General features: G+C 44.7%; 1 protein-coding gene and 1 non-coding gene across 2 annotated transcripts in view; one reads left to right on the top strand and one right to left on the bottom strand.

Annotated features, from left to right (window-relative positions):
• Positions 1-252: 252 nt before the first annotated feature.
• Positions 253-22,658, bottom strand: part of LOC144095329 (angiotensin-converting enzyme-like) — a 59,340-nt gene continuing 36,934 nt past the window's right edge. Inside the window, exons 16-27 of the mRNA XM_077629097.1 lie at positions 22,311-22,469; positions 20,429-20,537; positions 12,431-12,574; positions 9,578-9,766; positions 8,848-8,945; positions 8,130-8,299; positions 6,677-6,801; positions 6,413-6,511; positions 5,499-5,643; positions 4,432-4,530; positions 4,245-4,367; positions 253-664 (exon numbers count right to left, since the gene is read on the bottom strand). Of these exons, the coding sequence (XP_077485223.1) occupies positions 424-664; positions 4,245-4,367; positions 4,432-4,530; positions 5,499-5,643; positions 6,413-6,511; positions 6,677-6,801; positions 8,130-8,299; positions 8,848-8,945; positions 9,578-9,766; positions 12,431-12,574; positions 20,429-20,537; positions 22,311-22,469 (1,701 nt within the window). The 3' untranslated portion in view covers positions 253-423. The remainder of the gene's footprint in view (positions 665-4,244; positions 4,368-4,431; positions 4,531-5,498; positions 5,644-6,412; positions 6,512-6,676; positions 6,802-8,129; positions 8,300-8,847; positions 8,946-9,577; positions 9,767-12,430; positions 12,575-20,428; positions 20,538-22,310; positions 22,470-22,658) is intronic.
• TRNAT-UGU (transfer RNA threonine (anticodon UGU)) lies at positions 2,179-2,250 on the top strand. The gene has a single exon. It is a non-coding gene; the product is annotated as a tRNA-Thr (tRNA).

Here is a 22,658-nt window from a genome sequence, read left to right as displayed (position 1 = left end):
GAAAGTAGGTGCCGTAGTGGAGGGCTCCGGAATAATTTCGACCACCTGGGGATCTTTAACGTGCACTGACATCGCACAGCACACATGCGCCTTAGCGTTTTTCCTCCATAAAAACGCAGCCGCCGCGGTCGGGTTCGAACCCGGGAACTCCGGATCAGTAGTCGAGCGCCCTAACCACTGAGCCACCGCAACGGGGCCCGGAAACAACGCACGTGCACTTTCTCAGTTTTCCACGGATAGATGCAGGAAACATTTTTAGTGCATTTTTTCCGTGTTTATTTCGTATCGAGTTTCTTTCGTGTGTTGTCCAGACTGGATGTCCTTGGGATAGCCCAGTTCCACTGCGTTGCCAGGCACGTTAGACGTGCTACCTCAGAACGTAAGTTGCTGCGCGGACACCCAGACAGTCATTCCTTTTCATTTTCAGTGGTCCGTGTGCGAAGTGAAACGCGCCGCTGACTCCGTCTTGCACGCCTTGGGGCACGAGGTGGACTCGGCGTTCTTCCATCCGACCGTTCGGTTCTTGTTCTGCAGCTTGAGCCACTCGTATAGGGGCTGGAAGTACTCGAGCAGCGGGCCGGCGTCCATCTCTCTCGTGCGACCCTTGGTCAGCATTGACAAGGCCTCCGTCCACTTGCGGGACTTGCCGAGGGAAAGCACGTCACTGAACGGGGGAAGGAAATGAAAGAGCAGTGTTGTTATCCAGGTCCAGCTACTGTTTTCTCCGCAAGCGAATTAATAATAATAATAATTGGTTTTTAGGGAAAGGAAACGGCGCAGTATCTGTCTCATTTATCGTTGGACACCTGAACCGCGCCGTAAGGGAAGGGATAAAGGAGGGAGCGAAAGAAGAAAGGAAGAGAGAGGTGCCGTAGTAGAGGGCTCCGGAATAATTTCGACCACCTGGGGATCTTTAACGTGCACTGACATCGCACAGAACACGGGCGCCTCAGCGTTTTTCCTCCATAAAAACGCAGCCGCCGCGGTCGGGTTCGAACCCGGGAACTCCGGATCAGTAGTCGAGCGCCCTAACCACTGAGCCACCGCGGCGGGGGATAAAGGAAGGACTGGAAGAGGAAAAAGAAAGAGGTGCCGTAGTGGAGTTCTCCGGAGTAAATTCGAACACCTGGAGATCTTTAACGTGCACTGACATCGCGCAGCACACGGACGCCTTTGCGTTTCGCCTCCATCGAAACGCTGCCGCCACGGTCGGGTTCGAAACCGGGTACCGTGGATCAGTAGTCGACCGCCTTATCCACTGAGCAGCGGCGGCCGGTGAGTCAGAAAGTTAATGTGTGAGTAAGAGAGAGATGATGGGTGAATAGATCAGCGAATGAGTGGATGGGTGAGTATGTGAATGACAAAGAATATGTTCTTCAGCTAGCCGACCTATAGGAGTAAAAAAAATCGAAACTAGGACTGGACATGAGCAGCGCGGCGTCCCTTCTTAATGGCGCTGTTCCTTTGGCTATGAAGTTAGGGCGGCCGGCTACTGAGCCGTAGTACCCGGGTTCGAACCCGGCCGAGGCGGACGCGTTTCGATGGAGGCTAAACGCAAAAGGCATCCAGGTGATGTGCGATGTTAAAGGCACGTTAAAGATCCCCAGGTGATCGAAATTATTCTGGAGCCCTCCACTATGGCACCCATTTCTCTCTTTCACCCCCATCTTCCTCACTCACTCTGGAAGATGGGAGTGGTGGTAGTGGTTTTTATTAAAATAGTAGTAAAAATTTCCTTCCTTTTTACTATTATTTTAATAAAAAAAACCACTACCACCACTCTTTTCCTTCCTTTTTACTATTATTTTAATAAAAAACCTCTACCACCTCTCCCATCTTCCTCCCTTGCCTCGTGGTGCGGTTGAGTACCCACCGAGAAGTGAGTCAGGCGCCTTTCGTTTCCTCACGACCAATGTTCGACGAGTGAGTGAGTGGGTGAGTGAGTGAGTGAGTGAGTGAGTGAGTGAGTGAGTGAGTAGTGAGTGAGTGAGTGAGTGAGTGAGTGAGTGAGTGAGTGAGTGAGTGAGTGAGTGAGTGAGTAAGTGAGTGAGTGAGTGAGTGAGTGAGTGAGTGAGTGAGTGAGTGAGCGTCTACATGATACTTTATCTGCACATCATAATCGCAATTAGGGTCACATGCATGCCATACTTATCGACGACTGCGCGCGCTGCTTCCATCGCCGCTATAGCTCAGTGGCAGAGCGCTGGTCTTGTAAACCAGCGGTCGTGAGTTCGATCCTCACTGGCGGCTTGTTCTTTTTATCCCGTTTTTTTTTCTTCTGTGTGACGCTTAAAGACTGTTCATGAGCGTAATGTGGCCATTAATCTGGCGCAATGGCAATCCTGGAGACTAAATTACCAAATATCGCAGCGATTGCATTAGAAACGCCAAAGAGGCTTTCAAATAGTGAATATTTCGATCTGCGAAAGAGCTCGTTTAAGTATATCCCGTTGGCAGAAGCGATGGTAAGATTTCATGTTATGAAAATTGTGGAATCAAAAACAAATGTAGTGCTGGCTACAAAAAAAAATGTAATTTGCATTGAGCATTTCAGTCTTGCCACAGTAGACCAGCGGAGTTAGCATTCCAGGAATATTCGACCACAAGACGCTCGAGAAGAGAATACAGTCGCAAGTTTTCCGCAGGCAGAAAGAAGGATGCACTCTTTAATGAACACTGGAGATGTTATCCTGCATGGTAATCTACCTGGCGGGCTAATCTAGATGAGGGTGGCGATGGTGAAGCGAACACACTCGCACAAAACCCCCGTGCGCACACAATTTGCAACACAGGATCGGGTCACCGCAGGCGCATACAAGACACGTGTCCTTGAGAAATTGAGAGGGCCTTCCAAGCACGCAAAGCCGATGCTACCTCACGCCAGGGTCCAAGTACATTCGTGAGGATGAAATTTAGTCCTGTCAGAGGCCCAATGCAGTCTTCAGTGTTCTTCGGGATGATGTAAAGTTAAGATTTAAAGGTTTCAAGCACATACGTGTGCTACATAAGCAAAGTTGATTGCTGGAGAATCCAATTTTGGGCAGGAATTATTTACTGTATGCTACACCAAACCGAATCCTGTGGTGGCTAGGTGCGGTCACAAGTAGGAATGATTTGTTTCGAAGCAGTTGTGAGCAGGAATCGATTTCAGTTATGTTCTGCTCCGCAACTACAAGAATAACTGCTATATTGCGACTTACAGTAAAAAAATAACAAAAAGAAGACGCTAAAGAACACTTTTCTATAATGGCAGAGCCGTTCACATAACCTAGGCCGATGTTACTGAGCGCATCTTATTTCTTACTCAATAGAACGTATACATCGAAAGAAAATTATTGGTAAAAAGCGAAAGGGAGAGGTTGATTTAGATAGAAAAGCAGAGAGGTGAGCCTGAGCGACGATTGCCTGGCATGCTACTTTGCATTGGTGAAAGGGAAGAGAACAAGAAAGAGAATTATAATAAGTGACGATGTAGACAGAAGAGAAATGCAAAAGTTCCCATTGTCAAAGTGATGCAGCACGATCTGCTAAAAGAAACTACGACCGGCGACAGCTTAAAATCCGCAAGGATACGTCGCTTTCCCAGTCGTTCCGGGTCATTAAGAGGGCTGGAGCACACTTGTCTAAAGCGTGCCAGAAATACGACAGTGTTGGAACAGCGCCGTCGTATTTTTGGCCCTCGCTTTAGACTGTGCACCTGCAGCTTCCTCTGGCACGCTAACTCTATGCGTTTCAGCCGCTTCGTTTACCGTGGTTTAAGAGGCCGGAGACGATGAATCACACGATGCAGCACGTGATTTATCACGCGACGCGGTGTCAACAACGTTAACGCGGTGACCGCCGCGTAGAACCTACCTCGTCTGTCACCGTAACAAGCTACCTGGCGTGTATGCTCGCACTTGTAATGCTGTCAGAAGTAGAGCCTCCTTTACAGTGGCTCTGGAGTCATTGAAACTGCTCTGGTTTATCGTGTAAGACAGTGCACGTTAATTTGTTAAACAGCTGGCTGATTCGGAAGCAAAGACAGAAAGAAATAAAGAAAAAGAAAGAAAGAAAGAAGGAAGCGAAAAGAGAACTAAAAGAAAAGTAAAAAGGGGGAAGGAAAATTAAGAAAGAAAGAAAGACAGAAAGAAAGAGAAAGAAAGAAAGAAAGAAAGAAAGAAAGAAAGAAAGAAAGAAAGAAAGAAAGAAAGAAAGAAAGAAAGAAAGAAAGGAAAGAAGGAAAGAGCACAGCGTCAACTCACCTGAACAATTTTCCGGCTTCCTTAGACCGATAGAAATCGCATGTGTGCAGTGGTCCGACATGCTTCGCTTCTTCGCATAGTGCTTTGTAAAACTGGAACTGCATTACCGCGCTCGTGAAATACCTGAAAAAAGAAAAAAAACGTGCCTCATACTCATTGAAGAACAGCTGCGGGGTAGTTCAGGTACCTAATATAAGGAACGCTCCCGGAAATGTGAAATTTGGAAGGAGGGTCGAAGTCTTCTGGAGTTCTAGCTACTCCGGGACAGATGCCTTGGTACTCCAACCTGGAAAAAGAAAAGAACAATTGGCACCAAACATCTCTGTAAACCATGCAGACTGTCTGCAAACTTTGTGCACTCTTCAGCAACGCATCGCAAATTTCCCAGCTTTTCAAGGTCTCCTCTGATGGTTTTTCAGCTGCATCAGTCTTTTAGATTCGCGGTACACTGAGTAAAGGAATTGCAAGCTTGACTTTGTGTAGGAATACACTCATACAGAGGTGGGCTTTCGAAAATAGTTGAGCATATATGAAATTTTGTCCTCAAAAGGTAGACTGTGTGGCTGATTTATGGCTTGAAGCGAAAAATTACAAAGACACCGCAATCAAACACATAAAGTGAAAAATGTAGTGCGGGACGCATAGATTTGGCGAAACAGAGCTTTTTGTGGCGCCACAACAGAAACAGCCGTGAGATCAAATATATATCGTAAACCTGCAATACTCGAAGGACTTTTCTTGGCATGTATGACAAGTGTGATGTTAACGGGCACTGCCGTCTTGTCGGTGCCCGTGTCGAGCTCTTTCCGATATATTTCCTTTGTTTATTTCAATAAAGCGTCGACGCTACATAATTCGGCTGGTTCAGGATAGCCTCTGTTGCTCACAGATGATAGCAATATGCAACTATTGGCTGTTTTCTATTTACTGGAGAAGAGGGAGCGCATGCAAGAGGACATAGCAAAAATAAAATATCTAAATAAATTAGAATACGTGGCATGGCAGCTTATGGGTGACAGTATCCAGGTCGAGAATCGCGCACGCTATTTCGGGGGTTGACTGCTGCACTCTTCGCAGCGTGGTACCGATGCCGACGCGAGGGCGTGAGCCTTTACAACAGAGGAACATCTTCGACAATAAGTGTGTCATTTTAATGCAATGTAAGAGACGCGCCAAAAAGAAACACCCTGGCTGCAACTTTTGCACAGTCATACAGCGATACAATGTACATAAGGAACTTGTTTGCGCACTCACAGCAGGTCCCACCAGGCCTTATTGTACTCCTCGGGCTTGACCTTCCCCTTGAACACGTTCCATCGCCATAGGTCGTAAATGTACAAGGACGGAAGTGCGGCTATTTTATCAAGTGCGACGCTGTACAGTTGGTTGATGTCCCTTTCTGCGAGAGAAAGCCAAGGCATGCAGCGTGTTACGCGATACCAGTTGCAGACACCATAAGATGAGGCCGAACCAATTTAACTGCATCGAAATTTGCAGTGCACTTCAAACGGGCTGACCAAGAATGCATCACTTGCAAAAATGAAAAGTGAAACGCACATTTCTCTCTAACACGAAGTTTTCGTAGCTTACAGTGTCTATAATATGCTCCATGTCATAGTGCACTCGGACGAACAGTGGGGAACAAATAAAAAGAAATATTTTTACAGTCACTATAGTTGCGCTGTGAAAATAATAAGGAATGATACAACAGCGTCAAAGGACGATTTATTTACTTTGCGAGGAGGCTCTTCGCATTTGCTGCTTCCTAGTAAAGGCACAACTGTCATCATTCTCAAACTGCTCAAAACAAACCCGGAATTGCTGAACAGCGACTGTCAGCTAACTTGTAACACGGAAGCTGTCAGAGCACAAATAGAGTACTGCAATGCCAGCGAAGTCATGCTTGTAACATTTAACAGCGCACTCAATATTGCAGAGCTGTTTATTCTGGCCACCTGATATTATTGCTTCGCATAAGCCCAGCGCGCCATTCGAACACGTGTGCTAGTTAATTAATATATGATAATATAGGTATATGGCTGCCACGGGCATATTATTTAAAAAAATTTTCCACAGAAGTTGTCGAAACCGCGTTTAAACGAAAAGAGCATAATACACAATATATACATTTCTTGCACGGAATACCTAGTAATCACAACAACATTTACCGTAGTCATCCGTATCGCCCTCCAAAAGACCGATGGCCTTCAGGTGCTTCGGTGTGGTGAAGGAAAGAGCTATCGTATCTCCGACCGCTTCGTGAAAACCTGCAAACATTTTTGCGAACACAGGAGTCACTCACAAGATCAGAAAAGCAAGCGAGCAGTATTGTTATCCCGCAATGACTCCCCTACATCCAGCATGCCAGTCAGCACCACAAACCAAGTCGAAAAGGTCAACAGATTCAGCGGGGGGAGGCTTGTTCACATTACCTGGATTTGCCCCCGTGCGGAAGTATATGGGCTGCTTGGCGTACAGTAAGTCGTACTCGATGTGACCCATTTCGTGGTGCACAACACGCAGGTCGTCCCCTTTCACCTGTGTGCACTGCTTGATCCTGAGTGGAAGTTAAGCAGACCGGGATTAGGAAATTAATACAATGGGGTACAAGTTCAGTGAGAATAGTTCTCACCCGATACCTGATTCTATGCGTTATTCATTTATTTACTTTTAATTACAGTAGCAATCACGACAGAACCAGTTGACCCCGCGGAAATTCCCCATGCGCATTCACAGAGCCGCAAAGAATTGGGCAAACTTGTTCACTTTTTGTGCCTTGTAAATAGTGCATAGCTGCACCCTGCCCTTTCTCTCTATCACTCCCCTCTTCCCTTCTCCCCACTATCCTCTCCCTGCCCCTTTTATTTCCGCCGGCCACAACTCGGTTGTTGAGGTATTAGATAGCAGTTGCTGCAGCTGGCAACATCTTTTCCTTCCTTTGATTATTGTTCTCAATTTTATTGAACCACTATTCTACTACTGCATTCTCTGTATCGTTAGTCCAGCTGACACCATCCGCTCTGAGAAGTGCGGGTGGTCATATGGAAGGCAAATAAAATTAAAAGGAGCAAATAAATATAAACCATCTAGTACGTGCGCTTCTTCGAAGTATAATTTTTTTTTATCAAACGGCGAGAAACGCACAATACCTGAAGAAAGAATCTGCAGGACACTTGGATACTTGCCGCCCTGTACTCGTCTTTCAAAAATTACTGCGCGGCAGGAACTGGCAACACATGTAGCAGCAAGAGTGCGCGTGATGACCCGCATGCAGTGTTGATATTATGGTACGGTAGTTTCCTCTTCGAAACAATTAAGTCGTGATTCTGCGCCATTTTCCTGGCTTGAAAGTATAGGTGTAATGCAGATGACGTGCTAACCCCATATCGGGCGTTAGATTCTCTACCCTCGTTGTTTCCCAAGGGCTCAAGTTTACTCTCCTGTAGAAAACACTCACCCGACCCGCATTTGAAGATAACAGTACCATTTGGTGTAAATTTTTACAGTCCACCGCCCTGTTCGTCCGAACGGCGTTTACTCTAATGAATGTTTTTTCTCCGCGTAAGCCGAGGTTTCACATAAGCAACATTTTTTTTTTTCTGGAGCGTGAAAGGGGGGGGGGGGGCGAATGGGTGCACTCTAAACAGAAAGGAGTAAAAAGGGAGTAACTTATCCTAGCTTACTTCTTACAGCCAGAACTAGAGGAACGTTTACTCTTTTTTTACTCTCATATAGACGTATTCGTGTTTAGGGTGTAGGTGGAAAGCCCTCTAGCTAGGGGATGAGGAAGTAGCCTGGTGGACCTTTTTGTTAATGATTACCGCGGTTATCGGCTACTAGCGCTGGCTTCCGGGAAGGTTTGTAAATAAACCCTACAGGGCTCACCTGACGTCCCCAGTGCCGCAGAAGTCCCACGCTGAAGCGTGGCACACAACTTCTCTGTCCTTCGGCTTGACGAGGAGAGATTTCTCCCAGAAGATCTGCGGCATGGCTGGAAGCCCAAGCGACGTGAAGAATTCTTCGGCGAGCTTGAACATGTCGATAACCGTCATACCCTGAAATAAACATGCAATGCAGTTTGAAAAAAAAAAAAGAACTGCAGAAGGGCGATCGCCCAAGCAGCGTTCTGTCTTATTGTTAGCCTAAATGAAACCATAAGCCACAAACATAACTGTGTACCCATAAAGCTTGCGTACATAAATGCGAGGGTTGAGAAATCACGGAAAACATAGGAGAAGGTTACCTTCGTTTAATGGTGGATGGAATCGATTAGAGAGAGAGAGAGATTACAGTGGCCAATACATTTTTCGGATGCCGAAAATTGGGACATATAGGTTATTCAGACAACGTCAATAAACCGTCCATAACGTGGTACAGTTATTGGAAAGGCGAACTTTTCCGACTCCTTGATTACCCCAGCTGTCTCCCCCGTTCTTTTCAAGTCCGAATTACCGCACGACAATAATTTCTAATCATTTTAGATTATATGTCATGGCTTTGGAAGTGAAGGCGAAATAATTTTAACGATTTTTCCGCTGATTCGTGTGGTCACACGCTTCATCGCACAGGTTTGCACGTTTTGGGATCTAAAGCACATGCTCACCTTTTTCCTCATTGCGACCGTTATGTTCTCAGCCCTTTTCTCTGGGAACGGTTGCGTCAGCTCGTTCAAGGCATGCCAGTGCTGAGAGTGAATGTGTCCTGCAAAACAGTATACAGACCACTACACCAAAGCTTTCCGAGAGACACGTTTGCAGTGGAATGGAAGAAAAAATGAGCCGAGATTTCTTCACCCTAAGCCAGGCACAGGATACACAAGAATGTTGCATGCCCAAGATGACCTGTTTTTTTTTTCTTTTTGTAAGAAAGGACTTGACTGTGACGCTCACCAGCTTGAGCAACGTGACATAGTCGACGATTCTATGACTGAACCACAACCCGTGACGGGCGCGGATGTCAGGTATGACATGACAACAAAAAGTGCAATACTTCCATGCTGCGGTGCACTACTGATATGGCAAAGGAGATGCGGGCGAAGAAACTATAAACGCGCCTTTATTCTGTACCAGCACACGGCGAATACCAGCAGTCAGGTTATAATAAACAAATTCGTCCAATTTATCAGAGCACAATGCTCAGGAAACAGTCAAGCTCATGAGGCAAGTATTGCGGCCACACGAGTGCTACAATTTACTGCACAACGACCCTAGACATAGGATATCTCGCAGAGGCTATTTTTACTGCGGTATTGCCGTGTTCAAGAAACGGACGGGAATTGCACAGCGAATTGCTCTCTCGAGTGAGTCTTACAAGTGAGGAGGAACGAAGCTTACCAAGCAGGTGAGCAGGAATAGGGCCGTCACTCTTTATCTTGTCACCGTACACGTCGATGAGCTTTGCCCTGACGTAGGCGTGCAGTTCCTGGTACAAGGGTTCCAACTGTTTCCACAATCGCGCCATGCTCTCCTCGAAGCCTTCGTACTCATAGGTCTCTTGCCAAAGCTGGCTGGCGTCATCGAATCCTGAAACAAAAGTTGCGTTGCTAGTACTGGTTTTGCTGCGTTGTATAGCGCATGATAAGCAATTTTGTATTAACATCACAAGGCAGAGTAATTTTTATTTATTTGGGAGTACAAGCCCGCGCGTGAGGTCAAGATTAACGTAACCTTTATGTTTCAAGTAACTCGAACATTGAACTAATCAATAAAAGGCAGAATACAAACATAGTGAACAGAAAACGTCCTTTAAGATACATTAATATTAATAGTGCTCAGTACTTATGAAGGATATAGCTGAAAGTTGGTTTCCTTAAATTATTGCATTTCAACAACAAAAAATTGTGGCGCCATGAAGCTTTTGCGATTCCGAGTGGCAATGTCTAGTAAAGCATGATATATGTAGCCGTTTTATTCGTCAGAACTGAATGATAATTGACTATGCCTCTTGAATAGGAACTGGAGCCGATGAGTATTTCTTGCAGCTGGTTTAAAAGGCGTGTTCTAGCGTCAGCCTAGTCTGAGTAGCCTATTTGGAACCATATTGGGAGCAGCGGACCTAGCAGCTTTTCGTTAAATCATGTTTAGTGCATTCATGTTTTGTTTAATGTAAATGACCCCACACCATCAATGAATATTGTAGTTTTGGTCGGAGCGTAGTCACATTGTCGCGTGGTTGTGATGGGAGGCACGGGCGATGACTTTGAAAACAGAAGGCCTTGCTGGTAAATAACTCAAGAAATGCTTTTCCGACAGAACTCGTCTCCTTGAAAGAAAGAAGCTTGGCGGAGAGATGGCAGCACTTGTTGGGTTAACAGCGTTCGCCGTTCTGAACCGCGTTCATTTTGAAGATGACAGCAAACATTCCACATGAGGTGAGTGAAAACAGCGACAAAAACAACAACCTCAAAGGCTGTGGAAACTGCTCAGCGTTATCATGGTTCTCCCAAAGCACTCCAGTCCTGTCTCGTGTATCAAGCAGGAAATGATAAGGGCGCGCTTCGGTGGCGATAAGTGAAGAATGTAGGGAAACAAACGTAAGAAATTTTCCCGGCAGTATAAGAAAGATTAGTCCCAGCTGAGCCATGCTCTCATTTATGCCTTAGAACGCAGAGCTTACGCAAGAATGACGCGCAGATTACCTTCTGAGGTTGGAGGTTATGGTGACTCGATATTCGTTAACTGAGTAACTGAGCTAGAATGCAAAACTGCCAAAGGACCAAGGATATCTTATCTTGGTAACCCTCACAAAAATGGAGTTCAGAATAGTGAAAGAGAGACTTCAATGAAACAGGAGCAGTCTGACTGGTTGTTGGCCTAGCATGCTACTCCAGGTGAGGGTGAAAGAAAAGATAAGAGAAGAGGATGAAAAGAGAGGAAAATCGAAAAGGAAAGGGTGAAAGGGTGAAAAAGCATACTCAACACTCGCGCACTCACAAACACACATGAGTATCGAAGGGTGCCCACCAAACCCGTGTCTCTAATTAAGGGTGGCACATCGGGCTAGTTGGTGACGTATGTCGTGTTCTGAAGCGCACACAATGAACCAGTTGGAAGTAACGCTCGTCGGTGTTAGTCTCTTTCTGTGTCCGTGTCGTTCCTGCGCTTCAGAACATGTGAAAAACGGATTTGATTCCCTTCGGGCGTACGCATGAGCAACCACATAATGGATATGTGTCTAAGGTCAGAATTAACAAGTTCCTGGTCATTTGCAAAAGTAACTTCTTGAAACAACACAAGTCTGCCAGCAAGGAGCCTAAATTTAAGCGCATCGTTAACCGCACTGACGATGTCAATTAATGGTTTATGGTTTGGTCTATAAGGGTTTAACCTGTTAAAGTGACTCAGGCTATGAGAGACGCCGTAGTGAAGGGCTCCGGAAATTTCGACCACCTGGGGCTCTTTAACGTGCACTGGCAACGCACAGTATACGGGCCTCTACAATTTTGCCTACATCGAAATTCGACCGCCGCGGCCGTGATGTCATTAATGTAAATTAAGACCAGTAATGCCGTCTAACACATCAAAAGATAGTGCTTGCTCATTTACACGGCAAGGCTTCGTGGTAGAGAAAGGGTAGCGTTCGGACAGTTCATCCTGATACAATCATGCGCAAGTTGCCCACAATGTATTCTTACTATTCAGGGCGAAAACATGAAAATAGCTTGTTTCCTGAGTGTGAGCTGCATTCCCTACTTTCAACGTACTGTTACCAAGAGAAGTGCTCTCTACTACTAACAGAAAAGGAAATGTCATTTGAATATATAACGGATAACCAATTTATCTCATTAGGCACATCGCTGATTCCAAACGCGTACCGCTTCCTTGTACGCGTAAGTGTACAAGTGCGAGAAAAGTAAACAACTTAAATGACGTAAGCAATTAGGTGTTTCAAGTTGATCACCTCACTAATTTTGTATTTTTTTTCTTCTTACGCCCAGGGGTCCTTCTCATTCTCTGCGTTTTCTATTCACTCCATGTCGATGGCGTTTCGCAAAATGTTATCTGCAATACACACAACATCAATTGTTCTTCGTGCTGAAGTTCCACTTTTGAATCAGTGACCGAACCATGCTGCAGAAGAAATTTTACGCTTAATCTGAAATAACCCAGAATGAAATAAAACCAGTGAGGCGTGTTAATTTCGAAGTGTTCTTTTCGCTTCTGTCACAAATGCAACCGCAAACTTACCGTTTAGTTTGGCGGCCTTATTCTCCAGCTCGACGTAGCGGAGGAACTTGTCCTTGACAGGCTTGCCGGATACCTTCCGCCACTCGTTCCACACGTGCAGCAACTCGTCGTAGTCTCTGGACTCCTCCAGCGTGTCCCTTATCACTGTAATGTGTTGAAGGTTCGATCCATGAGCCAGACGCATCCACTGCGGGTGCGCCGGTTATCCTATCTGCGCTGCCGGTTAAAGACACGCAGAGGTGGTAACGGCCTGCCTCCCGCAAGCTGTCACAGACTCCAGGAACTGCATTTTTTTTTGCGATTCTTGTAGCGAATTATTATTTTGCTTTCTTGCCATTGGTCAGTCACGCCATCGATGCCGGAGACGGCAAATGACACTGCCTGTTAAGACATAAATCATGACGTCACAAGCCGCAGCTTGCAATACTAGAAGGGCAAAGAAAGGAATCGCGAAAATGGCCGTTACATAATAACGCCCCGGGTTTATTACGGCATTGCTGATTAGACATAGCTACATGGAAGACAGCGAGCGCCACGCGGTGACGTCATGCGATATTTTTTTCACCCTCATGCTTTAGTACAGGGCAGATAAATAGCTCCCGGGCCTTCCGCCCACTGTAGAAAAGACGTAGGAGTAACAGCACTGCACCTCACCTGCCTCCTCCTCACCGCTCCCTCTTCTCCCGCCAAGACAGCAAACTAGATAGATGTATGATGCTAAACACAACTATGACCACAGAACTGTTATTCGTTAGTGCGTGCCATGTGTGTAAAGGCATATATTACGCGACAGCGCATACAGCTCGTTCGGTGGGAAAGCCGTTGGCGCAGTAGTAGTCGCCACCACGTGTCGGAAATAATCGGGGGCTGCGTAAAAAATCATTATCATGGTAATTTGTGGTTCTAGTGGCTGATTATTGATTGGTGTGTTCTAGGCGATCACGGGTTAATGAAATGTTTTAATTAATTTGTTAATTAAAGAAGCGAAAAAAATGGAAAAGAGGGATTCAAAGGTGTAAAATGCTCAGAATGAAAAAGCCAATGCTTGATAATGGTAATTAAGAAAATTTAGAGTGTCTGAACAATTATTAATTGAAAAAAAAAGAAAAAAAAGTTGCTTTCAATGGTGTCGAACTAGTCAGAATGGAAAGTCTAACCCACTACTCTGTCGCGTGATACCCTTCAGGCGGAGCTTAAGTGTTCACTCCAATTTTTTTCGTTTCATGTAAATACGGAAATTACATTACATTACATATAACCCGTCGTGGTGGCTCAGATGTTTTGGTGTTCGGCTTCTGGCGCCAAGGTCGCATGATCGAATCCAATCAGCAGCGGCCGCATTTCGACGGAGGTGAAATACAAAAACGTTCGCGTGCTGTGCCGTGTCAGCGCAAGTTAAAGAACCCTATGTGGGCTAAATTACTCCGCAGCGGCCTTCCTAGCCCCATGTCGCTCTGAGACGCTAAAAACCGCATCCCACCATTACATTGCATATAGCATACCGAGCTGTAATGCCTTGCGAGATGTGAGCACTTACGCTAAAGACGCCTTTGAATTGCGTAGTTTTATTTTTCTATTTGTGCGAAACGTACGCCATTCCTTTTTTTATAGTGTTCACTACTCTCAAATAGTATTAAAAAAAAGGCAACAGAGTAACAAACGAGATCACTTGACCTATACTATCAATCAAGGCGGAAAGCTGGGCTAGTTGGTGTTTCATCATGAATTAAAAGACTAGCGCATATAACAAAGACACAGACATAGAAGTAGACAGGACGAGCGCTAAACATCAACTGAGTTGTTTACTGAACATAAAGGAACATATAAGCAATTCGGTGGTGCATGCGCACACTGGGTTAACAATACATAGACAATCTAATCAAGGTGTGGCAAACTGTTCTTTAGGTACATTTTTTCTTTTTTGGTCAAGGTAAGTGAACTAGTGCTTACACAGTTATCACCTTCTCTGTCAATGTGATAGGCCTCACAAATCTCACGACCTAACTTTGTGCCTCCCCTACCAAGCACACACGTGGCACCAAACGCCGGCACGCACCCGCACCGCTTACAATGCTTGGCCAAATGACCGCCCCCCGCCAATGAATCTACCAGCGTGCTGTGCTCTCGTAGCCGCTCGTTCAGGCACCGTCCAGACTGCCCCACGTAGCATCTACCGCAGGAGAGGGGTATGCGGTATACGATGCCAGCAGTGCAAGGCACAAACTTGCATTCGTGTTTTGTGGTGCAGACCGGTTTCCTTTCTTCGTTGACCGCTTTGCACATGCGCACCAGCTTTTCGGGGGCAGTGAACATCACGTCCACACCGCACCTCTCTCCAACTTTCTTCAGCCGGTGCGATAACTGGTGCACGTACGGTATAGCGGTACGCCTCAGCCTCCTGCAGCTAGTTTCCGCTGCCACGCCAGGGCGGCCACCTGCCCTGATTTCTTTCAGGAGGCACTGCGCTACAGCCGTCACGGTATCCATAGGAAAACCGGCGTTCTGCAACCGGTGCACTTGCGTCTGCAAACTGATCTCAATTTTATGCTGGCAAGACTTCTCGAGAGAACCACGCAGGCAATTTTTTGCAATGCCCCGTTTTACCAATTTCGAATGAGCCGAATTGTACGCTAAAATTTCCTTTTTTGTGCGTGGCTGGTACGACCAGCAGATGTGCCCCGTGCCAAAGAACAAACAAATCTCGAGGAATTGGAGACACCCGTTGACTGGAACTTCATGCGTGAATCTCAGCTTGACAGAACATTCACCGAAAATATCTAAAACACTTTTTACAACCTGTGGTTTGTCACTCTCGTTCTCAACATTCACAAACACAATAAAATCATCCACATATCTAAAACACCTCACTACACCTTTTTCCCTTTTCATGCACGCTGCAACGCGTTTGTCAAATTGACCTAAAAATATTTCGCTAAGTATTGGAGCTATGCATGAGCCTATGCAAATACCGTCTTTCTGCACGAACAACTTGTCGTTAAAACAAATAAAGATGGATGAGAGGTAACACTTAACTAACGCTACAAAGTCATTTACAGAAACCCCGCTGCTATTTTGGAACTTAACAGCCCCCCAGCTTTCAATGCGCTCTTTTACTGCGTCTAATAACTCTATTTGGGGAATGGAATAAAAGAGCTCCTCAATATCTACTGAAAAGGCGAAATTAGCTCCTGAAGCACCACCTTGCTCACCCCTCAAATGAAACTCAAACCACAAAAACAAGACTGTCTTAGCCGAGGGAAAATGAATACTAGTCCACTTCTCAGGCTTCACTTTTCAGGCGCGAAGACTTCGCTTTGAAAGTGTTCATGGAACCCTCCTTTACTTCCTCTCCGGCAGATAATATTTCCGTCTTCGGGATCGAATCTCATTTGATGCTAATAGCTTCGTCTATCCCATCGAAAGCGTGTGACTGTAACAAATTTTCAGTACCTCGCCAGTTTGTGGGAACAATAACCTTATATGTGCGCACCTGCGAACCTGCTGCGCAACTGACCTCCTGACTTCATATTCTCGAAACAAAACATGCGCAACTGCGAGCTGAAAAACGCCGCTTCGTTAGAAGCATGCGCAGAAACATGCATATATGCGTCTTTCGTTCTTCACAGTTCAACACACGCAAGCTGAAGTTCCTTTCTGCGTCTAACGTTTCAGAAGCGGGTAAGTTTCGGCCTAGTTTGTTTGGAAATAGTTCACACTTTGCTTGTACGCTCTTGGACACACTAACCTGAAATGTCTGAGCGACGATCAGTTACCATCGATTCAGCCGTAGAAAATAACCGATCTCAAGCGAAACACTGGCAAGAGAGCAGAGAATCGCCTCGCCCTCGTTAATGGTTCATGTTCTCGTGTCAGCAAGGAGCCGCAACTTATTTTACCAACGCTCCCTCATTTCAGGCTACAGGTTGTTCTTAACTGTACTACGTTCACGGGCAAGCTGACGTGAATGACGGAACGGCGACCGTTAAGTATACCGGTGGCGTCATGCGGTGACGAGAATATGAACCATTGACGAGAGAAACACCGGCAAGAGGGTGCAGACAAGCGCGCCAATTAAAGCGCGCGACTTTGTTGCGCCTTGTTGTATTATTCCTACGATTCGGCGCTTAACCCTTCATGTCGAAGAAAAAGAAATACTTGCATGTTCTGCTTCTAATGCGCATACGCGCAAATGTGTCTTTGCCCGCTTTGACCGCATAGACTTGACAGCAGCGGACAGCGAAGAGCACATCTGACAACGCCCCCTTCTTCTTGCCACAGGTTGGAACCAGAAACCTTTTTCCCTTAATTCTTATCAGTCCTATGGGGAAACTGCGCTGCCAAGGTGGCACTGCAATTGTTCCATTCGGTGACTCAAAACTGCTTTTGTCAGCCGCTTGGGCCGCTGCAAACGCGAGAACACATTGTGCGCGATTAGATACCCGCGTTTGGCTGACAGCATTCATTGCCTAGCTTCTCTCGGCGCAGCCCAGATAGCTGAATGCATGGCACGTGCGCCTTCGACAGAGCGCGGAGGCTCACGCCAATAAGCGCCTGAAGGTGGCGCGGAAAAGTACTAAGAGTACTACCCAAAAGTGCTTGCTCTTCTCGCTAGGCAGTGTGTTATGCCTCTGCAATCGGCACCGCAAACTTTGCTGTTAACGGGAATGGAGTTAAACCGGATGAGATTAATGGCATTGTTGTTTCTGAAAACAAAAAGGAATCAAGTGCTTTCATTTAAATATTATATCAGCGCCTAAAAAATAAGAGCTACTTAGTGTATTTTTAGACAACTTTAACTTCCAATTTGAGGTAATAATGCTCACAGAAAAATGATTCAATTAAGAGGGTGATGTTGTCACTGACGACAGGTACAATACGTGTTGTTTAAGCCGGACTGAAAAAACTGGTGGTGGTCGCTTGTTACATCTCAAAAAATGTATAAAATGTGATGTACTTGACCAATTTTCTATTGCTACGAGTGATGTAGAATGCCTTATTGTCCTAAGCAAAAGCTTGTGTTATAGCCGTCATGTATCGCCCTCGTAATGGAGTCGCCGACTTTTTTTTTAATCAGCTTGAACATATCGTTAACTATGCAATCAATAACCACCTTAGCCTAACATTGGGTGGTGATTTTAATATTGACCTGTTGAAAAGATCAAACGCTCAACACTGCTTAGAAAAAATACTTCTATCACACTCATGTTACAATGTGATTAAAGATGTCACTCGCATTACAACAATGTCATGCAAATTATTGGACGGGTTTGTGACAAACTTTACAGACCGTGAAGTTGTGGGCAGCGTTCTTTGATTCGGGCATAAGTGATAGCTCACCTATTTTTTAACTCAGGAAAACATCGTCAAAGAAACATACACATACCGCCGGTACAAATTAGGTGTTTCAAGACATTAATGAAATAACTATGCAGATATTTCGCACAGAGCTTTACGAAATAAACTGGGAACCAGTGTACAGTTCGCCGACCGTTGAAGAAGCTTACAATGAATTTTTGAAGTTATTTCTTGAGGTATACTCCAGTTCATTTCCAACTAAAACGTGCAAAAAGAACATAAAAGTTCGCAAACCATGGGTCGCCAAAATATGTTTGCAAATAATAAGGAAGAAAGAAAGACTATTTACCAGGTTCTGGCGAACACGTGTTCCGTCTTACTGGGCTACTTTTAAAAAGCTTAGAAACAAAACAAATGCCAAGCTGCGGAATGCAAAACACAATTATTTATGCGACTATTTCGAAGTTGATAGTGCCCCAAATCTGAACATATATTAAAAAAGATTAAAATCTGTCTAAATCGAATTTCATTTAAGCAAAATATTACTGAAATAATAAATAATCGGATCACTAAGGAAGCTATGCTAGCAAAAGAATTGTCATTTTTTCATAAACTTGATCACCAGTACACATTCCCCGGAGGCGGTAAATGGTCGGAGTACAAATCTGCATAGTCTATACATTGACCCCGCAAGCGAGACTGAAGTACGCGCGGAGTACAATTAACTTAAAAACAGCTTTTCATGCGATATAGACAACACCCAAATTAGACCAATAAAGCATGCACTTGACCTTAATTTACCACAACTCACACACATATATACAACCTTCCCTCTTAACGGGTACTTTTCCTAAGAAAGTGCAAATCGCTAAGGTAGTCACTATCTTTAAAGGAGGAGATAAAAACAATTTATCAAATTATCAGCCAGTTTTCATTTTACCGATATTCTCTAAAGGATTGGAAAAACTTTTTCACACACGAGTTACTGAGTTTGCGATTAAACAGAAATTTATTAATCCCACACAGTTTGCTTTAAGAAAAGAAAGGTCCACAGAATTTGCTCTCTTGGCTCAGAAAGAAATAATCCTAAAAGCAATTCAAGAAAAGAAAGTAATATCAGGTATCTATATAGATTTCTCAAATGCATTTGACCACATAAATCATATTAATTTGTTAAAGAAACTAACTATATGGGATACGTGGAACGCCTTTGGACCTCATAAAATCTTACCTCCAAAATAGAATGCAGTGTGTTCCAGTCAAGAAAAGTAAGTTTGTCTACCTGCCAGCCAATAACAGCAGATTTGTCTCAAAGGAGCATACTTGGCCCCCTTTTATTTAATTTTTGCATAATTGATATTACGAACATTAGTTGTCATGCCGAACACGTAACATATGCAGACGATCGTCTGCATATCGCTGTCATTTCGATCATTGCCTTCAAACTACCATAAATAGCACACTCAAAGAACTGGCTTCTTAGAGCTCAATTAACACTGAGATAAACGTTAATAGAACAAAGGCAATAACTTTCACAAAAGGACAAGCACTCGTGGCACCTGATATGAAATTTTCATTAGGCAATGCAGATATAGAAACCATAGATTCTCTCAAATCTCTTGGTGTCTTCTTTCACAAAAATGTGTCTTGGGACAGGCATGCTAACCACGTGGCCACGCAGATAGCAAAAGCGGGCGGGTATTAACTAAATTTAAATCCTATTTACCGCTGGCAGTTAAATTACACATTTACAATGCACTCTTCCTTCCATATAACAATTACTGCTTTTTGAAGCGGGGTAAAACAACACTTGTCAGTTTAAATCGCACACATGTCCTGCTGAAAAGAGCGCTCCGTGGTGTAGCAAATGTTTGTTATCGTGAACACACAGCAGAATTCTTCATTAAACACAACATTATTTCCATTCATAATATGTAGGCTACTCATTCTACCCGGCAAAACGGTATAAACATGACTCACAAGATTTCCTCGGTACACTTGCATACTTAACCCTTGTAACAAAACATTACAATACACGCAACAATCAAACCTGGAGAATTCCGTTTTCACGCTTAAAAGTATCTCAACAAATGCTTCGTCATGCCCTCCCTGCTTTACTTAATCACCTTCGTGATCAAGGAATTAACATCAGCGCTATTAAAAAAAATATGCTAAAAACTTTCTTGCCTTGTAGCATAGGCCTGGGTACCTATGTTATTGTGTCCGGTGTATTCCGCAATCATTTTCTACTGTATAAATATGTGTGCTTTTAGCTGTCACTGTATATGCCTTAATTGTGAATAGGGGGAGCTTGTTCCTCTTGTTTTTCTTGTGGAAGAAATAAAGACGATTGATTGATTAATTGATCGATCGATCGATTGATTGATTGATTGATTGATTGATTGATTGATTGATTGATTGATTGATTGACAGAGAAATGATACGCTAGCACCACTCTCGCCCCGATGTTTATCCAGTAATTTTTTCACATTGTTTCGTCATTTCAGGTTAGCTTGTGCACGACTACATAACGCTTCCAATGTGTCGGTCTTTTTAATCGCCTTTATCTTTTTCAATGCTTTTTGTCTTTTTCAATGTTTTTTTAGTAACGTGTTCTAACATTTTCTAGCACCATCGATATACTATTGCAGCATTGTTCTATTGCACGCGTCCAATGTGTAGGGTAATAAACAAAGGGCTTACCTGGGTCCAGAGGCACGTTGCATTCGTCGGGTGACGCAGACTGTCGTTTGAACGGGCATATCTTGGCAGACGCGTGGTTTTGGCTCATGTCGGCAACTATTCGGACCAGCTAGAGGAGAACGAAAGCGCGTTGTCAGGGATTGCCAGCCGTGGCGAATAACGGGAACGCATGCATTCCGTGCCGATCTCCGAGCGCGAAGGGATATGAACAGGAGAAACTTGATTGCTGTTCTTAAAATCGGTGCACGGTTCTATTGGGCGACGACAATTTGAATTCTCGCTTTAACGGTCACTTAGAACGGTTGGCGTCCATTGATTAACTTCACTAAAATTTCTGTAGGGAAGATGGTTATTGCTGGCTACAGGCGAAAAAAACAGGAACCGAACACTTTCCCTCACACCTTCAACAGAAAGCTAAAGGCGATGACACGGCGGAAAGAAAATCAGTGCGGCACTTCACGCCTTGTTTATTCACTGTTCTTTTTTTTCCAATTCTAGGCGCATTTTGTAGAGGTTGTCGCTTTTTGCGTTTGAAAATAATTCGCAACGTCAGTTTTCACTCTGTCGTGTCCTGCATTAGAACGTCGAAGCTTCTGCCGTCGATTGACAGTTGATCAATGAACTCTTAATCAATACACAGAATAATTTTCACGGAAAGGGTAAAAAAAACATGGCTAATGCATCCTTGCATTATAGATTCCCAGCCTTTGATCAATATAACGTCTGCTGAACCTTAACAATCTTCTTAGTTATTCACTTGTTGTAAGGTCATATACTAACTCCCGTAGTTGTAGGTCATTTGTACAAAGTTCGGCTGCTGAGCAAGTGTCGGAGCGTTAAAAAAAATAACTCGTTATAGCATGTTAGTTACGCAAACCTGCCATTATGCACCGAATCTAACATCCCTTTCACCTGCGTTTCAATACTGTCATGAATCGCCGTGTACTGGTAGCTCGTGAACGCATATATCATGGATTGACGGCAGTGGGTTGGCCCATCAGCTCGCTCACGACTCTCTTCAATGGGCGCCGTTGATCCCCTGGCCCAAACCATCGGAGGACGGTGGAAAGCTCTCCCCCACGCCGCACCGTAATGTAGGTCTACCTCCAGTTCTGTGTCGACAAGCGCCTCTACCCTCATACTCATCCATCGCTCTCCGTGCCGGAGGCTCGCCTTCTTCGGCACATCAAAATGAATGTAATCATCACCCCGTCCCGTCGCTTTCTCTATCGCTATCGATCCCACGCCTCCTGTCCCAAATGCCCACCTACCCTACTGCATCTTGTACTGCCCGGCTGCCCAGTAGTCGGGCTCCTTTCTCCCCTTCCCTTTCGCCACCTGGCTCGACAGGCTTGGCGCCGAGGGCGAAGAACAGCGTCTATTGGTCCACCTGGCGGTCAATATGCTCAGCCTGTAAATTCTGGCCGAACATATGCCCGACATTCTCGGACAAAACTTTTTTTAAAATTGGAAAACTGTAAGATATTGGTATAGAAATATTGAAGGTAAATAGACCATTCTTCCGATAAGTAGCAAAATCTTTCGTTTACAGTGTTTCCATCGCTCGCGTTGAGTAGTAGTTAAGACTGCCATAGAAAACCAATGTGGGAGGCTTTTGACGATAGCAGGAACGTTAATAAGAAACAAATGCAAACCTGCTGACGGGAGATCTTCGGATATATTGATTGTTGTAGTGAAATCTTACAATATATGAAAAAAAAAATAGCTCCCGTAAACTATTTCCCGTTCAAAAATCCTTTTGTCCAGAAGTTTTGGGTATGTAGTATCTATAAAAAAAAAACTGCTTCTGTCCTAGCCGTGCGAATATCCAGACATCGCAATTGAAGCAAACGCTTTGGGTCTCGGATGCACAGCCGCATACCTCTCTCTTTTCTTCATCTGGGAGAATCGCGCTGCCCAGCACCGACGTTCGCTTGAACACCACGCGGGTCTGCTCGTCCTTGAAGGTGGTCCACTTGAACATTGTCACGTTCTTCCATATCTCCTTGTTCAGTCGGCTGCTCTCTAGGCTTGCTTCGATCTAGGCAAGAAATTAGCAAATGAAAACAGGGATGGTAGAGATAGGCTTTGCGGATTGCACAGTGTATATTCGTCTGGCAAGTGTTGCATGTTCGTTGCAATATTTATCTTGTAAGCGGACGATTTAAAGCAAAGTCAGAAGTCGCAACAAAACGTACGTTGTTCCCCTGAGCTTACCAAGAGCCCATTT

The sequence above is a fragment of the Amblyomma americanum genome, chromosome 6, assembly GCF_052857255.1.
Source record: "Amblyomma americanum isolate KBUSLIRL-KWMA chromosome 6, ASM5285725v1, whole genome shotgun sequence".
In the NCBI taxonomy this organism is placed as follows: Eukaryota; Metazoa; Arthropoda; class Arachnida; order Ixodida; family Ixodidae; genus Amblyomma; species Amblyomma americanum.
Note: the sequence above shows the minus strand (reverse complement) of the source record. Positions and strands in the feature narration are given on the sequence as shown.